The 19,238-nt window shown below is 37.0% G+C and overlaps 5 protein-coding genes across 6 annotated transcripts in view; 1 reads left to right on the top strand and 4 right to left on the bottom strand.

Annotated features, from left to right (window-relative positions):
• The first annotated feature begins 245 nt into the window (after positions 1–245).
• Positions 246–1,115, top strand: LOC132645077 (uncharacterized). The gene has a single exon (XM_060361844.1). The coding sequence runs from the start codon at positions 559–561 to the stop codon at positions 910–912; it is 354 nt and encodes a 117-aa protein (XP_060217827.1). The 5' UTR covers positions 246–558; the 3' UTR covers positions 913–1,115.
• Positions 1,116–1,749: 634 nt separating this feature from the next.
• LOC132644271 (uncharacterized) lies at positions 1,750–6,378 on the bottom strand. Its single transcript, XM_060360857.1, has 5 exons — positions 5,074–6,378; positions 4,715–4,821; positions 3,819–3,864; positions 1,946–2,032; positions 1,750–1,830 (listed from the first exon to the last, which is right to left on the bottom strand). The coding sequence occupies exons 1-5, from the start codon at positions 6,376–6,378 to the stop codon at positions 1,750–1,752; spliced, it is 1,626 nt and encodes a 541-aa protein (XP_060216840.1).
• An 887-nt stretch (positions 6,379–7,265) lies between these two features.
• Positions 7,266–8,186, bottom strand: LOC132644270 (uncharacterized). Its single transcript, XM_060360856.1, has one exon. The coding sequence runs from the start codon at positions 8,184–8,186 to the stop codon at positions 7,266–7,268; it is 921 nt and encodes a 306-aa protein (XP_060216839.1).
• Positions 8,187–10,728: 2,542 nt separating this feature from the next.
• LOC132645075 (V-type proton ATPase subunit D-like) overlaps positions 10,729–19,238 on the bottom strand; it is a 39,304-nt gene continuing 30,794 nt past the window's right edge. The window contains exons 1-2 of one of the 2 annotated variants that reach the window (XM_060361842.1): positions 13,139–13,268; positions 10,729–11,781 (exon numbers count right to left, since the gene is read on the bottom strand). In XM_060361842.1, the coding sequence (XP_060217825.1) occupies positions 10,979–11,764 (786 nt within the window). In that variant the 5' untranslated portion in view covers positions 11,765–11,781; positions 13,139–13,268 and the 3' untranslated portion in view covers positions 10,729–10,978. Of the gene's footprint in view, positions 11,782–13,138; positions 13,269–19,238 lie in introns of those variants that run through there. The other variant, XM_060361843.1, reaches the window with a different exon arrangement.
• On the bottom strand, positions 14,842–16,305 carry LOC132644269 (uncharacterized). Its single transcript, XM_060360855.1, has one exon. It carries the CDS (start codon positions 16,303–16,305, stop codon positions 14,842–14,844), a length of 1,464 nt encoding a protein of 487 aa, XP_060216838.1.

Below are 19,238 nucleotides of genomic sequence, written 5' to 3'. Positions count from 1 at the left end.
AGTTTAATAAAAACACTTTTGAGATTTATAATTTAATTTTTTTTAAAAAAAATATTTATGCGGCTGTAAATTATCTCATTTAATATAAACATGAGAATTTTAAAATTAAATTAATACTAAATACAAAAAAAATATGTACCGTATAAATTATGATAGATATGGAATATCCATGAGAAAGTATGATTGGATGGATTAAATCCCAATATTTTTTTTATCAGGGATATGATGCTCGAGCTCTGAAAACAGAAAAACCCTCGACAAGGAGTAGTGTTCTCTCGAGCAAAGAGCCTTACCTGGTACGAATTAGAATTAATTGGACCAATACATTTCAGAAATCAAATCAACGAAAATGAAATAAGCCAATTTATTAATATCTTTCGCGAATAAAGAAAGACAAAAGAGAGTTAGAGAACAAGAAATGAAAGTAGACCCTAAAGAAATCCAAGTTTATAAAAGCCATAGTACTCTACTCCAAAACCAAGCAAGTCTCACTCTAAGAAACATACTCTTCTTTCCGCACTTTCAAGCAAAGTTCCAAAGACCCCTTTGAAGAAAAAAATGGCAGATGATTACTCATCATCTCAGCCTCCTTCAATTCATTTATGTTTCTTCTTTCTTGTTCTTTTCATGTTTGTAAGTGTTACATGGTACATCAACTATGAGTCTATCTTCGAAGGCATTATGGATCAATTGAAGCTTGTTCTCATGTTGTCTCCGTTGGTTCTCCTTCTAGTTGTTCACTTACTTTCGAGCTTTGAGAAATCCATGATGTTCATTCCCTTGCCTGAACAAGACTCATTTCATAGAGCTGGTGGTACTCCTTGGGGAGTTGGCATTCTCCTTGTGCTTCTCCTTTTCATGATTTCTTATCACTCTGATATTCGAGAACGATGGTTTCCTCTTCTAAGTTGATGACATTAATTGGTTATTTACTTTAGTTTTCAGACAAGTAGTTTTATTTGTTATGAACAGTTATATGTAATTATCTTTTAGTTGATTTGAGTAAGGAGGACTTCGAGTTTTCGAGAGTTAAGAGGAGCATTAGCTAGAAAGAGAAAGCCCTTGTACATTGTAATTGGGATGTTTAATTAGTGTTTTTCTTGTTATCTTTTCAATTAGTTTCCTTATTTTCTCTGTTCTTCAATATTGACAAGTTCATTTTTCTCGTGTTGTGGTTATTTGGATTTTCTTTCTTAACTGTTGGGTTATGATGACATTGACGAGTAAAATACCGTTATATCTACTGCATATTCTGGTCAACAGTATTGGTATAACATTTTGGCAGCTATATTCCATTCAGGTACAAAGGAGAAAAACATTGAAAAAGCTCCAGTTTTACATTTTTAGAGCCCGTTTGGATTGGCTTATAAGTTGCTTATAAGCTGTTTTCAGTTTTTTTGAGTGTTTGACCGGCCAACTTAAAGCCATTTTGTGCTTAAAATAAGCCCAAAACATTACTTGGGCTCGTTTGGCTTCGCTTATCAAAAAGCAGCTTATAAGCTGCCTTTTTTAAGCCCGTCCAAACAGGCTCTTAGGCTCAGTTATTGTTGAGAGAAGATCTAAAATAACAGTTAGATTTACTGCAGCTATATTCAATTCAGGCTGTGTTGAAACCTTCTAAATTCTTTGTCCCTTAATGATCCAGAGTTGTGTTGAAATCTTCTAAATTCTACTGGAACTAACACAAAAAGCAGAAACTTCTTAGACCCGCAGCTAGTTTTGCTAAACTTATTTAAACGGGGTCAAAACTTAAACAGTGGCACGCAGTATCTTATTTGTGCAAATCACCCGGCTTTTCCTAATAGCCTTTGTATACTGAGCTGCTATGATCTGCACACAATCATTTTAGAGTTTCTTACTCAAACTCCTGTATTTTGCTCTTCATTATCATCCTATCAATATGCTTCTGGTTCTGGACTCCCTCAAAACATCTAGCACCACATACATTTTCCTGAACCAGCAAGAGATACTTATAGACAAACAATTCCCTCATCTGAGTACCACCAAAAGAGTGATTCAGAATCTCAAGAACCTAAAAAAATGCAGGCAAAGTAACCTCCACATAAGAATATATCCTTCTTTTTCATCCTTTTAGGGAGTTTTCCTCAAGAAATAACTACATACTGAGATCAACTAGGCAAGATATCATTAGCATTATCGCAGGCATTTCAGGGCAGGACTGCAGATTTAGTAAGGCAGGCTAATATTTTGTTCTAAAAACAAGGAACTTTGTCGTCAAATCTAACCATCTAAGGGCTCCATTAGAATTGTTCTGCTAAGTGCTGACAACAGCACAAATGCAGAAGAGTAGAAGACTCATATACATTGTATGAACCATGGAAAGGAGTCCATGGGATTATACACAACCACATTGATAAGAAGCACAGGCCTGGATAAAAATGTTAGAGCTCTTTAAAGAGTCTTCTCACTAAAGACCATAAGCCAACTCCGTAGTTTTTTTTTATTTTATTTTATTTTATTTTTTTATTTTTTATGATCAACAAATCTGTTTGCGGTGAAAACTTACTATTAACCGCAGCCTCTGAAACTCGGGGATAGTGCGCCCCCACTGCCCATCTCCACTTAAATACTAGGCTTAGTCGCATGGCACAGGGCCAAACCTGTGACCTAAGTCATGACAAGTCCCTCAACCTTAGCCACTTGAACAAGCCAACTCTGTACTACCTCCATCTTAGCCCAAGAAAATGGAAAATGCAAAAAGATAAGACATCCGAAAAAGAAAAGTTTACTATCTCGCTAAGGTGGGAGATATCAGAACTCAGTCGAGAAGGGAAAAGCTATATGCAAGATTTAATATATACAAGATTGTAGAGTGCTGACGTTGTAGAGCAGCTTTTTCGACATGGTTTTACAGTAGCCTACCACAATATGCAAAGTTCAGAAAGCCCAGGGAACTTTGCTCCAGATCACGAATACGTTAAACCCAGAAATTATGTGATGAAAGTAATGAAGGCTATAGAGAGCTAAACAAGTTTAACAAAGTCAAAGAAGATTATCTGCATCCAACCATCTTGTATTGTCTCCGTCCAACCATTTGTTGAACATCAAATTGTACTGTTTAATAGCAGCAATACTCCTCGTTCGATCACCAAATGAACTTACCGGAAAAAAAAAAAAAAAAAGAGATGGCACAGCCTTCTGCCAACGAAGACAAGCATCTAACCATTACAATGAAACAACAGATAATCAAAACAGAACCTTGGATGGACTATGAAGACAAACACAAGAAAAAGCTTGACAATGCCCAAGGCATCTGAAATACTCCTATATCCTAAGCATGAACAGTAAATTAGGTTCAATTTACTGTTCTTATAAGCATTAAATAGTAGATGAAACTTCCTCTCGCCTTTCTCTATTTGGCTAAGAACATTGGACCCCTGGAGGTTCCTATAAATATCAGGGGAATTCGCTCTTTCTCCAACTTCTGGATTTTCCTATCAACAAATTTTGCACTTCTATTTTCTCCATAGCTCTTTAGACATCAATCTATCGTTACTCCTTCATCCATAAATGTTTGTGCATTTTTATTTTTATTTTAAATTGGTAACTGTATAAATGTTTGCGCATTTTAACTTTCGAAGGACAAAGTGTTCAACTTGTAATCGAATTTGCATCGTCGTATGGCTTTAAATTTTAACGTGTCAGAAAACCAGAAAGATAAGAATCGCGGAAACTGTAGGTTGAAGATGTTTTCCACACCAAAAGTGCACAATATCTTTACAAATCATTTAACTTTTGGCAAAGTGTTTTTTTTTTTTAAAGCTTTACAAATCATTTAACTAGGATATCAATTTCACTTTTTCAGAAAATACAGCAATATCAAATGCACCAAAGGTCCAGTTCCTAAAAATATCCCATAAGCCAAGATTGATCAGCTATCCATTTTCTTCACCTGTTACACTGAAGATGATTTCTTTTATGCGATGGTAACAGCGAAACATGGAGAAATCAGATGGATAGAGTACTAAAACCTTCATATATATAATACTCCCTCCGTCCCAACAAGATTGTCTTAGTTTGACTTGACACGAACTTTAAGAAATAAAAGAAGACTTTTGAAAGGTGTGGTCCAAAACAAGCCTTAAATATTTGTGTGGTTGTAGATCATCTCATAAAGTTAAATTGTTTCTAATTATAAAAATGTGCCAATCTTGTTGGGACAAACTAATAAAGAAAGGAAGACAATCTTTTTGGGATGGAGGGAGTAATAAACTACCACAAACACTACTGTATTAATGCTCACCTTTTCTGTAGCCACTAGCCATTTGATGCTTCTATTTCTAATAACCCGTGAATACTTTGGCCCTTCATGCATGTATTTTCATTGAAATAATTCCTTTTAGAGACCCCGAATACGTGCATATGGCAAGTGATAGTAAGAGTAGCATGCTAACTGTTATGACAGACAAGCATGTAGTTTGGTGGTCTTCCTTTTTTTGATAATGGTAACAGTTAAATATATATCCACAGGTATACTACATCAAAAAGAATGTAGTCCCCCTTTCAAAATGTTACATCTTACAGCTTGATCTCCTATCTATATTCTTCCTTACAAGTAATCTAAAACATCAAAAATATCTTCGGTTTGACCTAAAATTTCCTGTTTACACCAAAAATAGTATAGAGCTAAACAATTCATTTTAAACTTCTGTAGGTCACTTTGTTTGCCCTCAAAACATCTCTGATTTCTTACTTTCCATACTGTCCACCAAATACATGCTGGGACAATTTTCCATCTCTCTTCCTGTCTTGCAGCATTGCCATCTCTGTTCCAGCAGCTAAGAACTCCTTTAATGCTCCCTGGTTTCACCCACCTGATCTTCCTCAGACTGATGAATATCTTCCATAACTGATCTGCCCATTTGCAGTGTAAAAAAAGATGGTTGATTGTCTCTGCTTGTTCCCCACATAAATAGCATCTAGAGCACAACTGGAACCCCCTCTTGTTTAAATTCATGAGTCAACACTACTTCCTTTGCCAATAGCCAGGGAAAAACAATTTACCTTGTAAGGTATTTTAGTTTTCCATATCATCTTCCATGGCCATCCTACCTCCTGGTTGTTTGATGTGTTCAGGTTTACAGTGAACAAACCTTTGTTGTCTATCTTCCAAACCATAGTATCTCTTTCTCCTGTTAAATTATTGAATTGATCAACTGTGGAGTAGAAGGCCGCTATTCTTTCCATTTCCCAGTCATTTAAATGTCTTCTGAGGTGTAAATTCCAACCTTGTCCTGTCCATAATTCAGCAACTGTAGCTTGTTGTTGAAGGCATAATGTGTATAGATCTGGATAGAGTTGCTTTAGAGGTTCATGACCAATCCACTTGTCATCCCAGAAGGAAACTTTCAGGCCATTGCCAACTTTGAAACTGGATCTGTTTATGACTAAAGGCCATAGATTTCTGATTGTTCTCCATACACTACAGCCATATGGTATTGTCACCACATTTGTCATCCAGCTATTCTTACCATACTTTGCAGAGATGACCTCCTTCCATAGCATATTGTCAGTTGTTGCAAATTTCCATAACCATTTCATCATCAAACTTCTATTCTGCATTTTCATGTCTCTGATCCCCACACCTCCTTCTTTCTTGTTCACTGTTACTTCCTTCCAATTGACCAGATGGAACTTTTTCTTGTCTTCATTACCCTGCCAGAAAAAATTCCTTCTTAAGGCATCAATTCTTTTTATCACACTCACTGGAGCAGGGAAAACTGACATCATGCAAGAAGGTAGAGCATCAAGCACACTGTTGACCAAAGTTAGTCTTCCTCCCAAGGAGAGATATTGACTTTTCCAGTTTGTTAATCTCTTCTCACACTTCTCCACCACCCCATTCCATATTCCCTTAGACTTGCTTTTTGCTCCCAAAGGCATGCCTAGATATGTTGTTGGAAGTTCTCCTACTTTACCTCCCAACTTTTCTGCCAAACTTTCCAAATCTGTTACTTCATTGATGGGATAAATGAAGCTTTTCCCCCAGTTGATATGTAGCCCCGATACTGCTTCAAATATGATGAAGATGACCCTCATAACCAGTATCTGTTCTTCCACGGCCTCACAAAAAACCAATGTATCGTCTGCATATTGCAAATGAGTTACTTCCAAATTATTTACTAATCTGTTGTCCACCTGAAATCCCCTGACCCAACCTTTTACCTTCGTTGTTTGAATCATGTTACTCAAACCTTCCATTGCTAAGATGAAGAGAAATGGGGATAAGGGGTCTCCCTGTCTCAAACCTCTCTGAGAGGGGAAAAAGCCATTTGGGGTTCTATTAATCAAGACAGAGAATCTGACTGTACTAATGCATTGCTTTATCCATCTAATCCATCTGGCACCAAAACCCATCTTCTGTAGCATTTGAACAAGAAAATTCCAATTCAAGTGATCATATGCTTTCTATATATCTAGCTTACATAGAATTCCTGGTTTCTGGCTTCTCTGTCTAGACTCCACACATTCATTTGCAATCAGCACTGCATCCATGATCTGTCTGCCTTTGATAAAGGCCATCTGCTGTCTATCCACTAGCCTGTGAATAACTTTTTTCAGTCTTTCAGCTAGTAGTTTAGCTATGATCTTGTAAACCCCCCCCCTATCAGGCTGATTGGTCTGAAATCATTTAACTCCACTGCTCCTTTCTTCTTTGGAATGAGTGCCACAAAAGTGGCATTGAGGCTCCTTTCAAAGATTCCTTCTCTATGGAAATTCTGAAAAGCTGCAACTAGGTCTGGGCTGATGATTTCCCAGCACTGACTGAAAAATGCCATGGTAAATCCATCCGGGCCTGGTGCTTTGTCACCTGCACAAGCTTTTATGCTGTCCAGAATTTCTTGAGCTTCAAATGGTGCTTGCAGGAGGTTATTGTCAGCATCTTCAATCATGGGGCAATCTCTCATGTCTAATTGTGGTCTCCAGTCCTCTGTCTCAGTATACAATTTCTCATAGTAATCACCAATTTCCTCTTGCACCTCTGTTGGATCAGTTATTGTTTCTCCTCTAACCCTCAGCTTGTCAATTGTGTTGCTTCTTCTATGAGCATTAGCTGTTCTGTGAAAAAAACTAGTATTCCTATCCCCTTGTCTTAGCCAGGTTGCCCTCGCTCTTTGCCTCCATTTTGTCTCTTCTTTTCTGGCTATATCTTTAAATTCCATGGTGAGAGCTAGCCTGGAGGCTATCTCTTCTTCCTCTAAAGCTCTCTGCTCTTGTGTTTCCTCCAACTTAGCTAGTTGGCTTTACACTTTCTGCTTTTGAATTCCCAGATTGCCTTGTGTTGTCTTGCTCCATTCTTTCAATTTCCCCTTTAAAGCTTTTAGCTTTGTTACCAGAATGTAATCAGGTTTCCCACTGTGGTTGAAAGAATCCCACCACCCCTTCACTCTTTCATTGAACCCTTCTGTATCCAGCCACCAATTTTCAAACTTAAAGTAAGAATTTGTAGTTTCCCAACCTCCACATTGCAACATTATAGGCGAATGATCAGAGGTCACTCTGTGAATAATGGATTGTTTAATATTTCTGAAGTTTGCATCCCATTCTTCACAAAAGAGGAACCTGTCAATTCTTGCTGCTATTGTGAATCTGTCTCCTTTCTTCCAAGTGAAATTTCCCCCTGATAATTCCAGATCTATTAATTCCATATCCTCAATGAAATCAGAGAAATCCGTCATTGCTTTACTGATTCTGTCACAATTTTTTTTCTCCGAAGGATGTCTGACAATATTGAAATCTCCACACAGCACCCACGGGCCTGAAATTAACCCTCTAGCTGCTCCAATCTCCCACCAAGTCTCTTCCCTCTCCACTCTATCATTTGGTGCATAGACTCCTGTAATATGCCAGTTGAAATCTTCATCTATCCCTGAGAAACTGCAGGAAACAGAGTAAGCTCCCACACTGCTGAGTGTTCCTTCCCAGACCCTTCTATCCCACATTATAACAATTCCACCCCTAGTTCCACTTGCCTCTAATTGTACATAACTCACCCATCTATTCCCCCATACATCCTTTACTATTTCTGTAATTTCCCCTTCCACTTTCATTTCCTGGAAGCATACCACATCTGCCTTCCAAGTAAGTAATATGTTTTTGATCATGTTTCTTTTCTTAGCACAATTCAGCCCCCTTACATTCCACGACACTATATTTAGCTTCATTGATCCTTGATAGCCAAATATCCCCCTACTCCTGGTACATTAACTCATGAATTTGGTATTCAACTCTAATCCTTTTAGCTCATTTATCCCCTTCCTCTTTATAATTTCCTGATCCCCCTGTTTCTCCTTGTTCTCCTGTTTATTATTGTCAATCTTCATGAACAGCTCTTTTGCCTTCTCCTCGCACCCTTTGAAATTAACTCCAAATTCTGTACCCATACTCATTATATGTTGCTGAACCCAGACCGGAGTACTCAAAATTTGAGTGGTTCCTTCCCCAGGTAATTGAATCTTCAATGGTACTGCATCTTCTGCTATGAAACTTGAATTTTCTTCTTGCGCCTTCAATTGCAAAACCCCAGTTTCATCTTTCTCTCTGTATCTTGCTATCTCCATTGGCGAGTCCCCCTCTCTTGGTTCAAGTTGGTTGAAATCGATATCTTTTACTTCTTGTATTTCCAGACTTTGGAACCTATTACGCTTGTTAATTTGTGATATATTTGCCTAAATTTCGATATTTACCAAGTCTTCATAATGGGCCTCAGAATTTAATTGTTTTGTCTGATCCCCATTTGTTGGGCCTTTAATAGCTAGGCCCATATGTCCCCCTCTTTTAATTTGGCCTGCTGTAGTTGATAAAGGTCCTTTCCCTTTTGCCTTCTGCACTCCATTTGAAATTTCCCCATCTTTTGAGGTGCCCACATGGGTTCCCTTAATATTAGCTGATTCTTTCACTAAAAAGGACTGGTTTCCTTTATTAACTGCTGGGTCAAAGGCCTCATCTTCTCTTTCTCCTATATTAACTGCTGGGTCAAAAGCCTCACCTTCTCTTTCTACTTTCTCTTCTTTCACAGTCACCGGAATTTCACACCATACCGGAATGGTGTATGTAAACCCCTCGCTGGTCATCTCTATTTCTTTCGGCACCATTTTTCCGTCGCCTTTCACCTTGATACGAGCCCAGTGAAGATGGTTTTTGAGGGATGTCTCTTCTTCTGTCTCGATGAAGCCACCACACTGTCTCCGATCTGCTTGAATATTCCCTGGGACCACAAATTCATGGGTAACCCTAGAAGTCTGATCCATACCCAATCTCTCCTTATTTCTGCCGGCCAGCACCCTGTAGTTGGGTTCCACCATTCTAAATGCAACTTCATCTTTTTCCAGAACCATTCCCCTGACATTACGTGCTCTGCCGAAACTCTTGATGGAAGTTCGAACATGAAATGTCCATCATTCATAGCAAAAACATTTACCCCTATGGCTGATTTCCAGTTGTTGCATGCCCATCTCCTCACATCATTCAAGGTTGGGGTCTCCTGTGGTGGGCCCTGGAATTTTCCAACGAGGCATCTCTCCAACAGATCTTTCTCCGATTTCGAAGTTCCGCTTGTGATCTTAATACAGTCATCCACTATTTGTATTTGTGCCTGTTTTGTTGCCTCTGTCGTCCATCTGTTGCTGATGCAAGCTTCTTTGAATGATTGGTCAAGCTGCTTCACGGTGTTTTGTTGAACTTGTACTTCTTCTAGTTCATAAATAAAGTTTGCTATTTTGTGAGCAATGTTCCCCCAACCAGCATTGAATGTAGTTTCCGGTGTAATAATGATCGATTTGTTTTGTCCCCGAATGGCAATAAAGCTGATATATCTGCCGCTATCATTGTATTTAAGAGTGCAGTAAAACTCTGAGAAATGGTCCTTCAACTTCCCCTGTACCTTCGAAGCTTCAATAAATACTGAAACTAACCATTTTAAAACTTTACGGCTAATTTTAACTCTCCTCATTAAATTCCGACTGCGTTCAACCCACTCGTACCAAGATTCTGCTCCATTAACGCACCTAGTAATGTCGTCAGACTTGAAACCTGCGTTGTAGAATATAATATTTTCCCCCATCGTACAAAATCCGGCCATGGCCTGCCGGAAAAGGACAGTTTTGACTAACTCTAGGCTAAAATAACTCCTCGTGAACCGTGCCTGGGAGCATTTTTGAAATAGAATATTGGATTGGTTATATATTTTTTTTTCTTGGTGATCTTCCTTTCAAATCCAAATTTGAAAGTCTAAATGAATCTCAGAATAACCTGGGTTAAAGGCACAATGACAATGTCACTAACTAACTTTTTTCTTGATAAGTTGTCATGAACTGCCTAAGTATGATGGTATTTATTGCATCTAAGGGCTCAAGAACAATAATATACACTGCATCAATATGAAGTACTGCTGATGCCGTCCATGAGTCTGCACTCCACGGAATGGGGGAATGCAAGAAAAGAAGCAATCTCAAAGCATGAAGCAATCTCAAAGCATGAAGCAATCCTCATAACTTCACAGAAAAAACAAATGAATTCAAAAGGAAATGTGTAGGACAAATTTATCTCCAGATAACTGAAAAAAGATTTTGGTGCATCTGCATCCAACTCAATCCTTGCAAGGAAGACCGTTTTCACAATCTGTGTTTCTGAGTGCAGTGTCAATGTAAAGAAGGGGGGGAATATTATCAAATGCATGACACAATTTTTAAACAGGCAAAGAGAATATCTTGTGAATAATATGAGAAAAATAGAATTTTCAACCAATAGCTCTCCAGGAAACAAAAGACAAGGATGTCACTGAATCAAAAAAAATTGAAAGAAGCACACACGGCTAGACAATGAGGCAGCTCCCCATAGAGTTCATTAAGTACAAACATGCATAGAGCTCTTATTGAACAGGAAAAATCTCTCCATCTAATAATATTATCCATTCCTATATTTGACAACAGATAACTTATAAAAGCTGACCTCCATATCAGAAAATAATGTCCTCATCTTTCTGTGAAGGATGGGACAGTAAGTTATGGGCTGAACCAAGCGAGATACCTTTCTTCAAAGAAAGGTCTTCAGCAGCCTTCTCCTCTACATATAGCCTGGCAGCGGAAGCCTGTTTCTCTACGTCCCTCTTCTTGAAACCTTGTATCTTCTTCAGACGGAAGAAGTCTTCCCTTTCCAATTCATCAAGTTCCCCCTTGATGTAAGTAACTGTATTCTCCAACCGAGGCTTCACAACATTCTCCAAGGCATTGACCCTCCGATTAGTGGTCTTGATTGCCTCATCGAGAGTCAAGAATGATGTTTGCAGTGACGCAAGCTCAACAAGTAATTCAATAGATTTCACATAAGAAGCCTTGCAGGCTTGTACTTGTTGCCCGCCTCTAGCTAATCCAGTCAGGTCATTCTTGGTCTCTCCTTCAGAGAAATGCTCAAACTTAGGGAGCTTCACCCCAGCAATATTTTCCTGCCGAGATCGAACTTTAAGACTTGCAGTCTTGACATTTTCGAGGACAACATGCTTGATGTTCTCACCAGCAGCATATTTTGCCTCTGTCAGAGCGAAGGAGGAATTTTTCATGACATCTCCCATCGATTCCTTTGTTGATACTATTTGCTTTAGAATCTGACGGAACTGCACAGTCAAAGCATCACTTTTCTTTTTCAGCAAAGCATGGCCTCTTGTTGCTCCAATAAGGCGAGCTTTAATAACTCCAAGCATCGTAACTGTGGGGACGACAGTCAAACGCTGACTTTGCCCAGACATTTTGTCAAGCTACTTAGCTGAAAAGAAGAAGTTAGAGGATATAAACTCATAGAAAAAAAATAAATATCACTTGGATATAGGACACAAATGAGAGTGTACTCCAACATCAGAATGACACTGTCAGTTTGGTTTTTCATTTTCTTACAGATAAAGTAGTCCTTATTTACCTATATTTGATGTCATTAATTTAACTTTCATGGATAACCAAACTCATCAGATCTATGCTCTACTAATGATGATTAAAAATCCAGGAAGAGAAAAAATATTATTATCAAAGATGCTAATATCTATTTCTTTTACACACTAACCCAACCTCAGTACGTCTTTAGGCATACTGATTGGTTTGCGTTCAAGGAGCCCTCCAGATAAATTCTGATGCTTAAAGTGCAAACGGTTAGAAGTTGAAATTGCATCATCAGAACGATTCATATCTAGTTGCCAAAGTCAGTAGTTATGACTTATGATTCCAAGGGAATTTGTGAATGACTTCATACTAATTTCACATTCAATCTGGCAAAAGCTCAGAATTCAATGATAGATATTTCATTGTCATACCTTTTTTTTTTTTTTTACCCTTATTAAGAGAAATAATCAGGAAGGCAGATCGGTTAACCAGTTCAGAGCTATTACCATACTGGAAGAAGTAACAAGATCACACATTAATTAATGATGCAAATAAATCCAAGTTATGGCTTTTTTTTTTTAACGATGGTGGTGTCTGGGTCAGCTTGTGCATCTCGACTATTTCACCTAGTACTTGTTACCTACCACCAACACAAGCAGTGGCGGAGCCACATGTATTCAAAGGATGTCGCACTTTGTCGAAAAATTACACTGTGTAGCTAGGTAAAAAGATCTTTTTTATGTATATATTGACTCCCCTTGGCTTCTTTGTGGGTTTACTCCTTTATATTTTGACACCCCTAGTGAAAATCTTGGCTCCGTAAGCTCTAGATTTGGGGGGTTTCCGCTATAGCAGAACACAAGGGACAGATCTTTTTTTTCTTTTTTAACCAGGTAATGGATACACTATAGGCATTCATGAAACAGAGTCATAACACAATTGAAACCAAATTCAGAATTCAAAGTCAAAGATGGTTGAAAGGGGGATCCATAAACTTAATTTAATTGCATTCAATGAACTGAACTCACAACACAATGAAATGAAATGAAAATTCGACTTATTTGTGATCTAGTTCTCTTTAACAATATTCAAAAGGCAGCTCATTATAAAAAAGAATGCATATATAACTTGTAAAAATCAGAAAGAAGTAGTTATAAACAAATCGAAATTGAGGCATCCCAGGATACTGCGAACCAATTGAGAAATCAACATGGAACAAATCGAGTAAACAGAGAGAAGGGGGGACTTACAAGAGATCACCACGAGATTCAGACAGAGGAAGAAGAGAATGGGGTCAACTATGCCAAGCACAAAACTATCGGGGCCAAAATTCAATTGGGACTTGAGTCCGAGTTGGCACCGGCTCCATATTAATACCATATTTATACAATGTTATACACTTACACAAAAGACTGGTCCATTATCTATATAGATGTATGAAAGTGTATAATGTGTAGGTATATACACTAAAAAAATATAAATATATAATATTATTGTTACACCTCGTAGTTTTGTACATTGAGATTCGTCGTATGTTAGTTGCCCTAGTCTTGGACACCGGGATTATCTTCGAGGTTATACGAGATTAGACATGCCTATTTTATGTTTATGAGGGTTTAAGTTCATGTTTAGTAACTTATGGAAGGATTGAAGAATAAGTAAATTGAAAAGAATACGTTTCGTCGAAGTTCGTTTTAAGGTTGTAATATACAGACCGTATCTTAGGGAATACGGATCGTATTTTGTGATATGGACCTTATTTAAGGATGTAGAAGAGGCATAATTTGAGTTGGGATATATGGTCCAAATATACGGACCAATATACGATCCGTATAATTAGGCAGAGGCGGAGCCAGGATTTCAAGTCTGGGGGTTCGAATCATAAGACAGGACAACGACCTCAAGCTAATGTATAACAACCGTTAAACTAACGAACAAGTATCGGTATTTAATATATTCAAAAAGGAGACAAACTACTTATACACTACATAAATATAAGCATTATCATTACAATTGCACTCGACGAGTTGTCATCTTTTGAAAACGATCAATGATCGCATCATTAGGTACACTTTCAAATACTTCATCCTCTATTTAACAAACTAAACAATCATTCAAAAAGCCATCACTAATTCTACTTCGCAAGTCATTTTTAATAAACTTCATTGAGGAAAAAGTTCTTTCCACTGTTGCAGTAGCCACAGGTAATATCAAGCTTAACTTCACAAGCAAATAAACAAGTCCCCATGTCTTGTGCATATTTGATTTAACCAACGCCATCGAAAGATCTCCAAGTCCTTTCAAATTTGAAAAAGCTTTGTCCACTTCTCTCACATAGTAAATATAATTGTCAAGATCAAAACTAAGATCATCAAGCTTGGAAGCACCGAACTCATTTGGATAATAAGTAGCAAGCTTCATGATCCTGTTTTTTATCATAATTTGCAAAAGAATTCTCGGGACTCAAACTAGCTATGCCAAGAAGTAGATCAGTATTCACTTCACTAAAACGATTGTTAAGCTTTGAAAGTTGCAAATCAATAACAGCATAAAAAACTTCCACACGCAAATGATGAGAATAGATAACACTTGAGCTTTTACGCTTCGACTTTCCAAGACAATACTTCTCATTCATTTCAGGGATCATAATACCATTCTTTTCACAAAATAAGGAGACGTCTTCTACCAAAGAATTCCATTCAGACTCCCTCATTGATTGCAATTTTCTTTTTGTGAAATCAACAAGCTTCATAGCACTAACAATATCTTGATCTTTTCGTTGCAAATCCATATTCAAATCATATGTAATCGCCAAAATTTTCAACATCAAATGCAACATGTAGATAAACTCATAAGATCTAATGTCTTCCACAAGACTTTTTGCCATTGCTTTCTCATGATAATTTGCACCCTCATTTGCAAGAACTCCAAGTACATGCACAATTGATGAGAATCAGGAAATGAAGTTACGTACCGTCTTAAAATGAGATCCCCAACGGGTATCACCAGGCCTTTGAAGTCCAAGTTCTTGATTTAATCCACTTCCCGTATGAACTTCACCAAGCACTAGTAATTCCTCTAATTTTTCAGCTTGATCATCTCGAAGCATCTCCCTACGCTTAAAAGAACCTCCAACGATATTTAAAACATTGGCAAGAATGTCAAAAAAATTATTCACATCATGATGTTTTTTTGCAACGGCTACAAGAGTCAATTGCAATTGATGAGCAAAGAAATGTACGCAATATGCCGAAGAATTATCTTTCAGAATCAGAGTTTTAAGACCATTAATTTCTCCTTGCATGTTACTAGCTCCATCATAACCTTGTCCCCGTATTTGAGATCGACTCAAAGAATGGTCTAAAAGCAAAGAATAGATCGCTTTTTTTAATGACTTTGCAGATGTATCTTTCACATGAACAAGACCAAGAAAACACTCAATAACTTTACCCTCCTTGTTTACATATCTCAAGACAAGAGCCATTTGTTCCTTATGAGAAACATCCTTAGACTCATCAACCAATATCCCAAAGTAATCTCCGTTCAAGTCTTCAATAATTGCATTCACTGTTTCTTTTGCACAAGAATTCACAATGTCTTTTTGGATATCGGGAGAAGTCGTGGTGTTATTTTTTGGAGCTTTTTCTAGTACCACATTTTTCACATCTTCCTTCTTATCGGCATACCACTTTAAGAGATCTAGAAAATGACCCCTTCTTGTAGAAGTTACACACTCATTGTGACCCCAGAAAGGCATTCCTTCTTTTAAAAGATACCTTATCACATCAACCGAAGCATTCAAGCGAACCCGATAATCACCTTTAAATTTCTCGAAAAGCTTGTCAAATGAAGTTAGAATAGATTGTTCTTGATTCATCAAATCTAGCATCATCATGAAACATCGAGTATGAACACTATTCACTTCACCCACATGCTTTTTAAGCCTTTCTATACCTTTATTCCAACTTCGAAAACCTTTCGTTGTGAAAGCATCACTTACTTTTTTTCCATATCCTCCAAGCTCATTTTTAAACAAGTAACAACATAAGCAAAATGTTGCATCTTTTTTAACACTATATTCTAACCATTGAGAATATGGATCGTCAAACCAATCGGGATTAAAACGACGCAATTCTCCTCCAATATCTCTACTTGGAAATTCAAATTCTTCAGGTTGGCAAGGTTTCTTTAGTATGTAATATCTCCTCACTCGGTCACGTATATTAGGAGAAAATTTCGACATTTGTTTTCTTTCAGCAGGATCTAATTTAAGATCCAAATCAGCCAACACTTTGTCATTATCCGATGCATTGAAAAGATTGACAGGCGACGAAGAACTTGGCAAATGAGAACTTGGCAAAGGAGAGCTAGGAATAGTATTTGAAGGAGCTTGAGGCTTGAAGAAATTCGTGATCATCTTGACTTTTGCTTAAAGATCCTAAAAGTCAAGAAAACACAAATTACACTTCAAATTTTGGAGAGCATACAAAAGCAATATAAATCTGCTGTAGTTCACCATAGTTTTTAAAGGCTATTAACATTTAACAATCAAATAATCTTAGTGTAGACTCATCTAAAAACAGCATTTGCACTTCTTTAATTAATCATAGTTCACAATCTTAAAGTAATTTATTTTGCAAAAAAATATCTTAAGCTTGTATACTGTGTAGTCTCATATTTAAAGAGAAACATATTGCACTCTATATAAAAATTAGAAATAAGAAAAGGACCGCATACTTGTCGGCTTGTCGGGGATTTTGGTATTGAAATTTGGAAAGCAAAACAGGAAAATTTCATAAATATAGAAGGTCAACAAGAAAAGGACCACATACCAGTCGACAGTCAGCAGTCAGAGGCCCGTCGGCATCCCGTTCTCCAGTGAAAGGGGGCAACGAAGTGGTGATTTGCAGGCTTCAAGCAAAATTTAAAACCCTAGCTTTTTTGAAAATTTATTTTTGATTTGGCTTTGTTGTGAAAGAGAAAGATGAAAAAGAATGGTAGCTACTGTGTACAAGTCGTTTGGTTTTTTGCTTTTGGGGTTGGATTTGTTAGTTTTATATTTTGTACCCCCAAATCCCAATGGAAAAAGCTGATTCGTTTGCCTTTTTACTTTTGGGTTTGGATTGTTAATTTTATATTTTGTACCCACAAATCCCAATGGAAAAACTGCACTGCTTTATACCAAAGAAAATAAAAAAGAAAGCAGTGGGCGCTAGTGGGATTCGAACCTGCATCACGAGTGGGATAGCACTTCGCTAGACACTACCCAGCCACTGAACTGTTTGCTTGCTTATGTAGGGGGGTTCGCTAGTAAATATTATCTATATTTACTAATTTTTCTAATACAAATACAGGGTCTACGAAAAAGCTACTGGGTTCGGCCGAACCCCCCTATATCACTGTAGCTCCGCCCCTGTAATTAGGGGTGCTCATGGGTCGGTTTGGGTTGGTTTTGGGTTAAACCAAAACCAAACCAATCTAGTCGGTTTTTAAAATTATTAAAACCAAACCAAACCAAATATAATACATATCCATCTGTTTGGTTGTAGTCGATTTGGGTCGATTTTTCGGTTTTTAAGAAAATTAACGGTATTTCTCTCTTTCATGGTTTTTTCCTACAATTAGGACAGAATTTTCTATCCCATTTTAACTAATAATCTGTTATTACCCTCTTATTGTGGTAGCTATAGTTTCTTGCATTATGGAGAAAATGTCTTAGGATTTATGATTTTAATTAAGTGAATAAAGTTTGTAAGAAATATAAAAAATAAATTTAGGTAAATCTCAGATAGTTGTTTCTTTGAATAAATGAGATTGAATTCGTGGATTTCTTTTTTAAAATCGGCTTAAGGTATAAAGTTCATTAGCTTATTAGAGTTAAATAAAATTTTGCTTAAAAAGTATATAAACTATTTAAAAGATTTATAAAAATTAATATATTGTATATATAAAATTATAAAAATTATGTATAAAATTTGTCGGTTCAGTTCAGTTTTTTCTTCGGTTTGAATTTAGTAAAACCAAAATCAAACCAAATATTATCGGTTTTTAAAAATTCAAAACAAACCAAACCTAACCCAAGTAAATAATGGTTTGTTTAATCGGTTTGGTTTTGGTTTTGGTTTTCGGTTTGGATTGGTTTTTAACCAAACCGTGAGCACCCCTATGTATAATTTTATACGGCCAGTATACGTGGCCATATTTCTGAGGCGGTGCAACCCTTTTATATATATATATATCGACTTCAGCTCTTTCTCACTTCATTTAACATAACCTTAAGTCCATGAAAGCTCTAAAACCCTCTCCTAAATATATCTAAGTAACCTCCAAGAGGAATGAAAGATCAAAAGTGCTTTTCAAACCCTAGTTGGGTATTGAATGCTAGTAGTATACTTTTTGTGGTTGATTTGGAAAGAACTTAAAGTTGAAGAAACCTCTGTGTTGAATTGTTGTTGAACTCCGGAGGTAAGTTACTACTCCATCTTCATGTTTATGATGTTATTTAGCTCTTATACAATTTGTTGGGGGAAGGAATTGTAAGAGAAAAGCTTAAACTTGCCTGGGGATATAAGTTGAGTTGTGGACTGATCTTGATCATGTTGTTGCTGTGTTATTAGGGTGATTTCAATGTATATGGATAGTATTTGATGTTGTTAAGATATTGTTGAGTTTATACTTCGTGGGTGAGAAGAAGGGAAGTGTATATCATTCTTGTATATTAGTATACTTGAGAGTTGATTGACGTATATTCTTGTATGATTATTGAAGGAAATATAAGAGGCTCATATGATATGTTAGTTGTTGTCGTTGGCATGTTATCGCTGGAATTCTATGGTAAATGGGTAATAGGTGATGGTGTTATCATGTTGTCATGATTTTGCTATATAGACATGAAAAGGAAGAGAGGATAAACAATCGTTTACGAAGTATATTTTGGGTTATTTGTTGTGTAACTTTGGGATACTTGTTGAAGTAAGTTTAAGAAACTTATGTAAATTTGTTGTGGTTGTTGTTGGTTGATGCATATGTTATTGTGACTAAGGGATAAGGGGAGATGTTGCCCGTTTTATTGGAATCGAGTTATCAGTTGATACACGTGGTATACTAGCGCATCTAAGTTATGTATGCATTCCTTTGTTGTATGATTAGCGCGCTAATTGTAATAAGCTCATTATTGGATTGCTTGGACAACTTGAGGTATGTTAAGGCTAACTTTCCTTCTTTTGACATGATCCTTATGAACGGAAGTAAACGTAACGCTACTCCATAATGACTCCATTCTTAGTAGCTAGGGATGTTCCATGTTGATTCATATTCTATAACGTTGTTTTCAGTAAGCCTTTCTACAGA

The sequence above is a fragment of the Lycium barbarum genome, chromosome 6 (genome assembly GCF_019175385.1).
Source record: "Lycium barbarum isolate Lr01 chromosome 6, ASM1917538v2, whole genome shotgun sequence".
Taxonomy (NCBI): domain Eukaryota; kingdom Viridiplantae; phylum Streptophyta; class Magnoliopsida; order Solanales; family Solanaceae; genus Lycium; species Lycium barbarum.
Note: the sequence above shows the minus strand (reverse complement) of the source record. Positions and strands in the feature narration are given on the sequence as shown.

Bases quoted from the DNA above. Each gene is read 5' to 3' on its own strand.
- LOC132645077 (XM_060361844.1), top strand. From the start codon at position 559: ATGGCAGATGATTACTCATCATCTCAGCCTCCTTCAATTCATTTATGT.
- LOC132644271 (XM_060360857.1), bottom strand. From the start codon at position 6,378: ATGGGTTTTGGTGCCAGATGGATTAGATGGATAAAGCAATGCATTAGT. The intron at 4,822-5,073 runs GTAGGATGGCCA...GGGTGAAACCAG, and splicing joins ACACATCAAACAACCAGGAG to GGAGCATTAAAGGAGTTCTT. The intron at 2,033-3,818 runs GTGAAATTGATA...GCATTTTTTTAG, and splicing joins TTGCTGTATTTTCTGAAAAA to GTTCTTGAGATTCTGAATCA.
- LOC132644270 (XM_060360856.1), bottom strand. From the start codon at position 8,186: ATGAAGCTAAATATAGTGTCGTGGAATGTAAGGGGGCTGAATTGTGCT.
- LOC132644269 (XM_060360855.1), bottom strand. From the start codon at position 16,305: ATGATCACGAATTTCTTCAAGCCTCAAGCTCCTTCAAATACTATTCCT.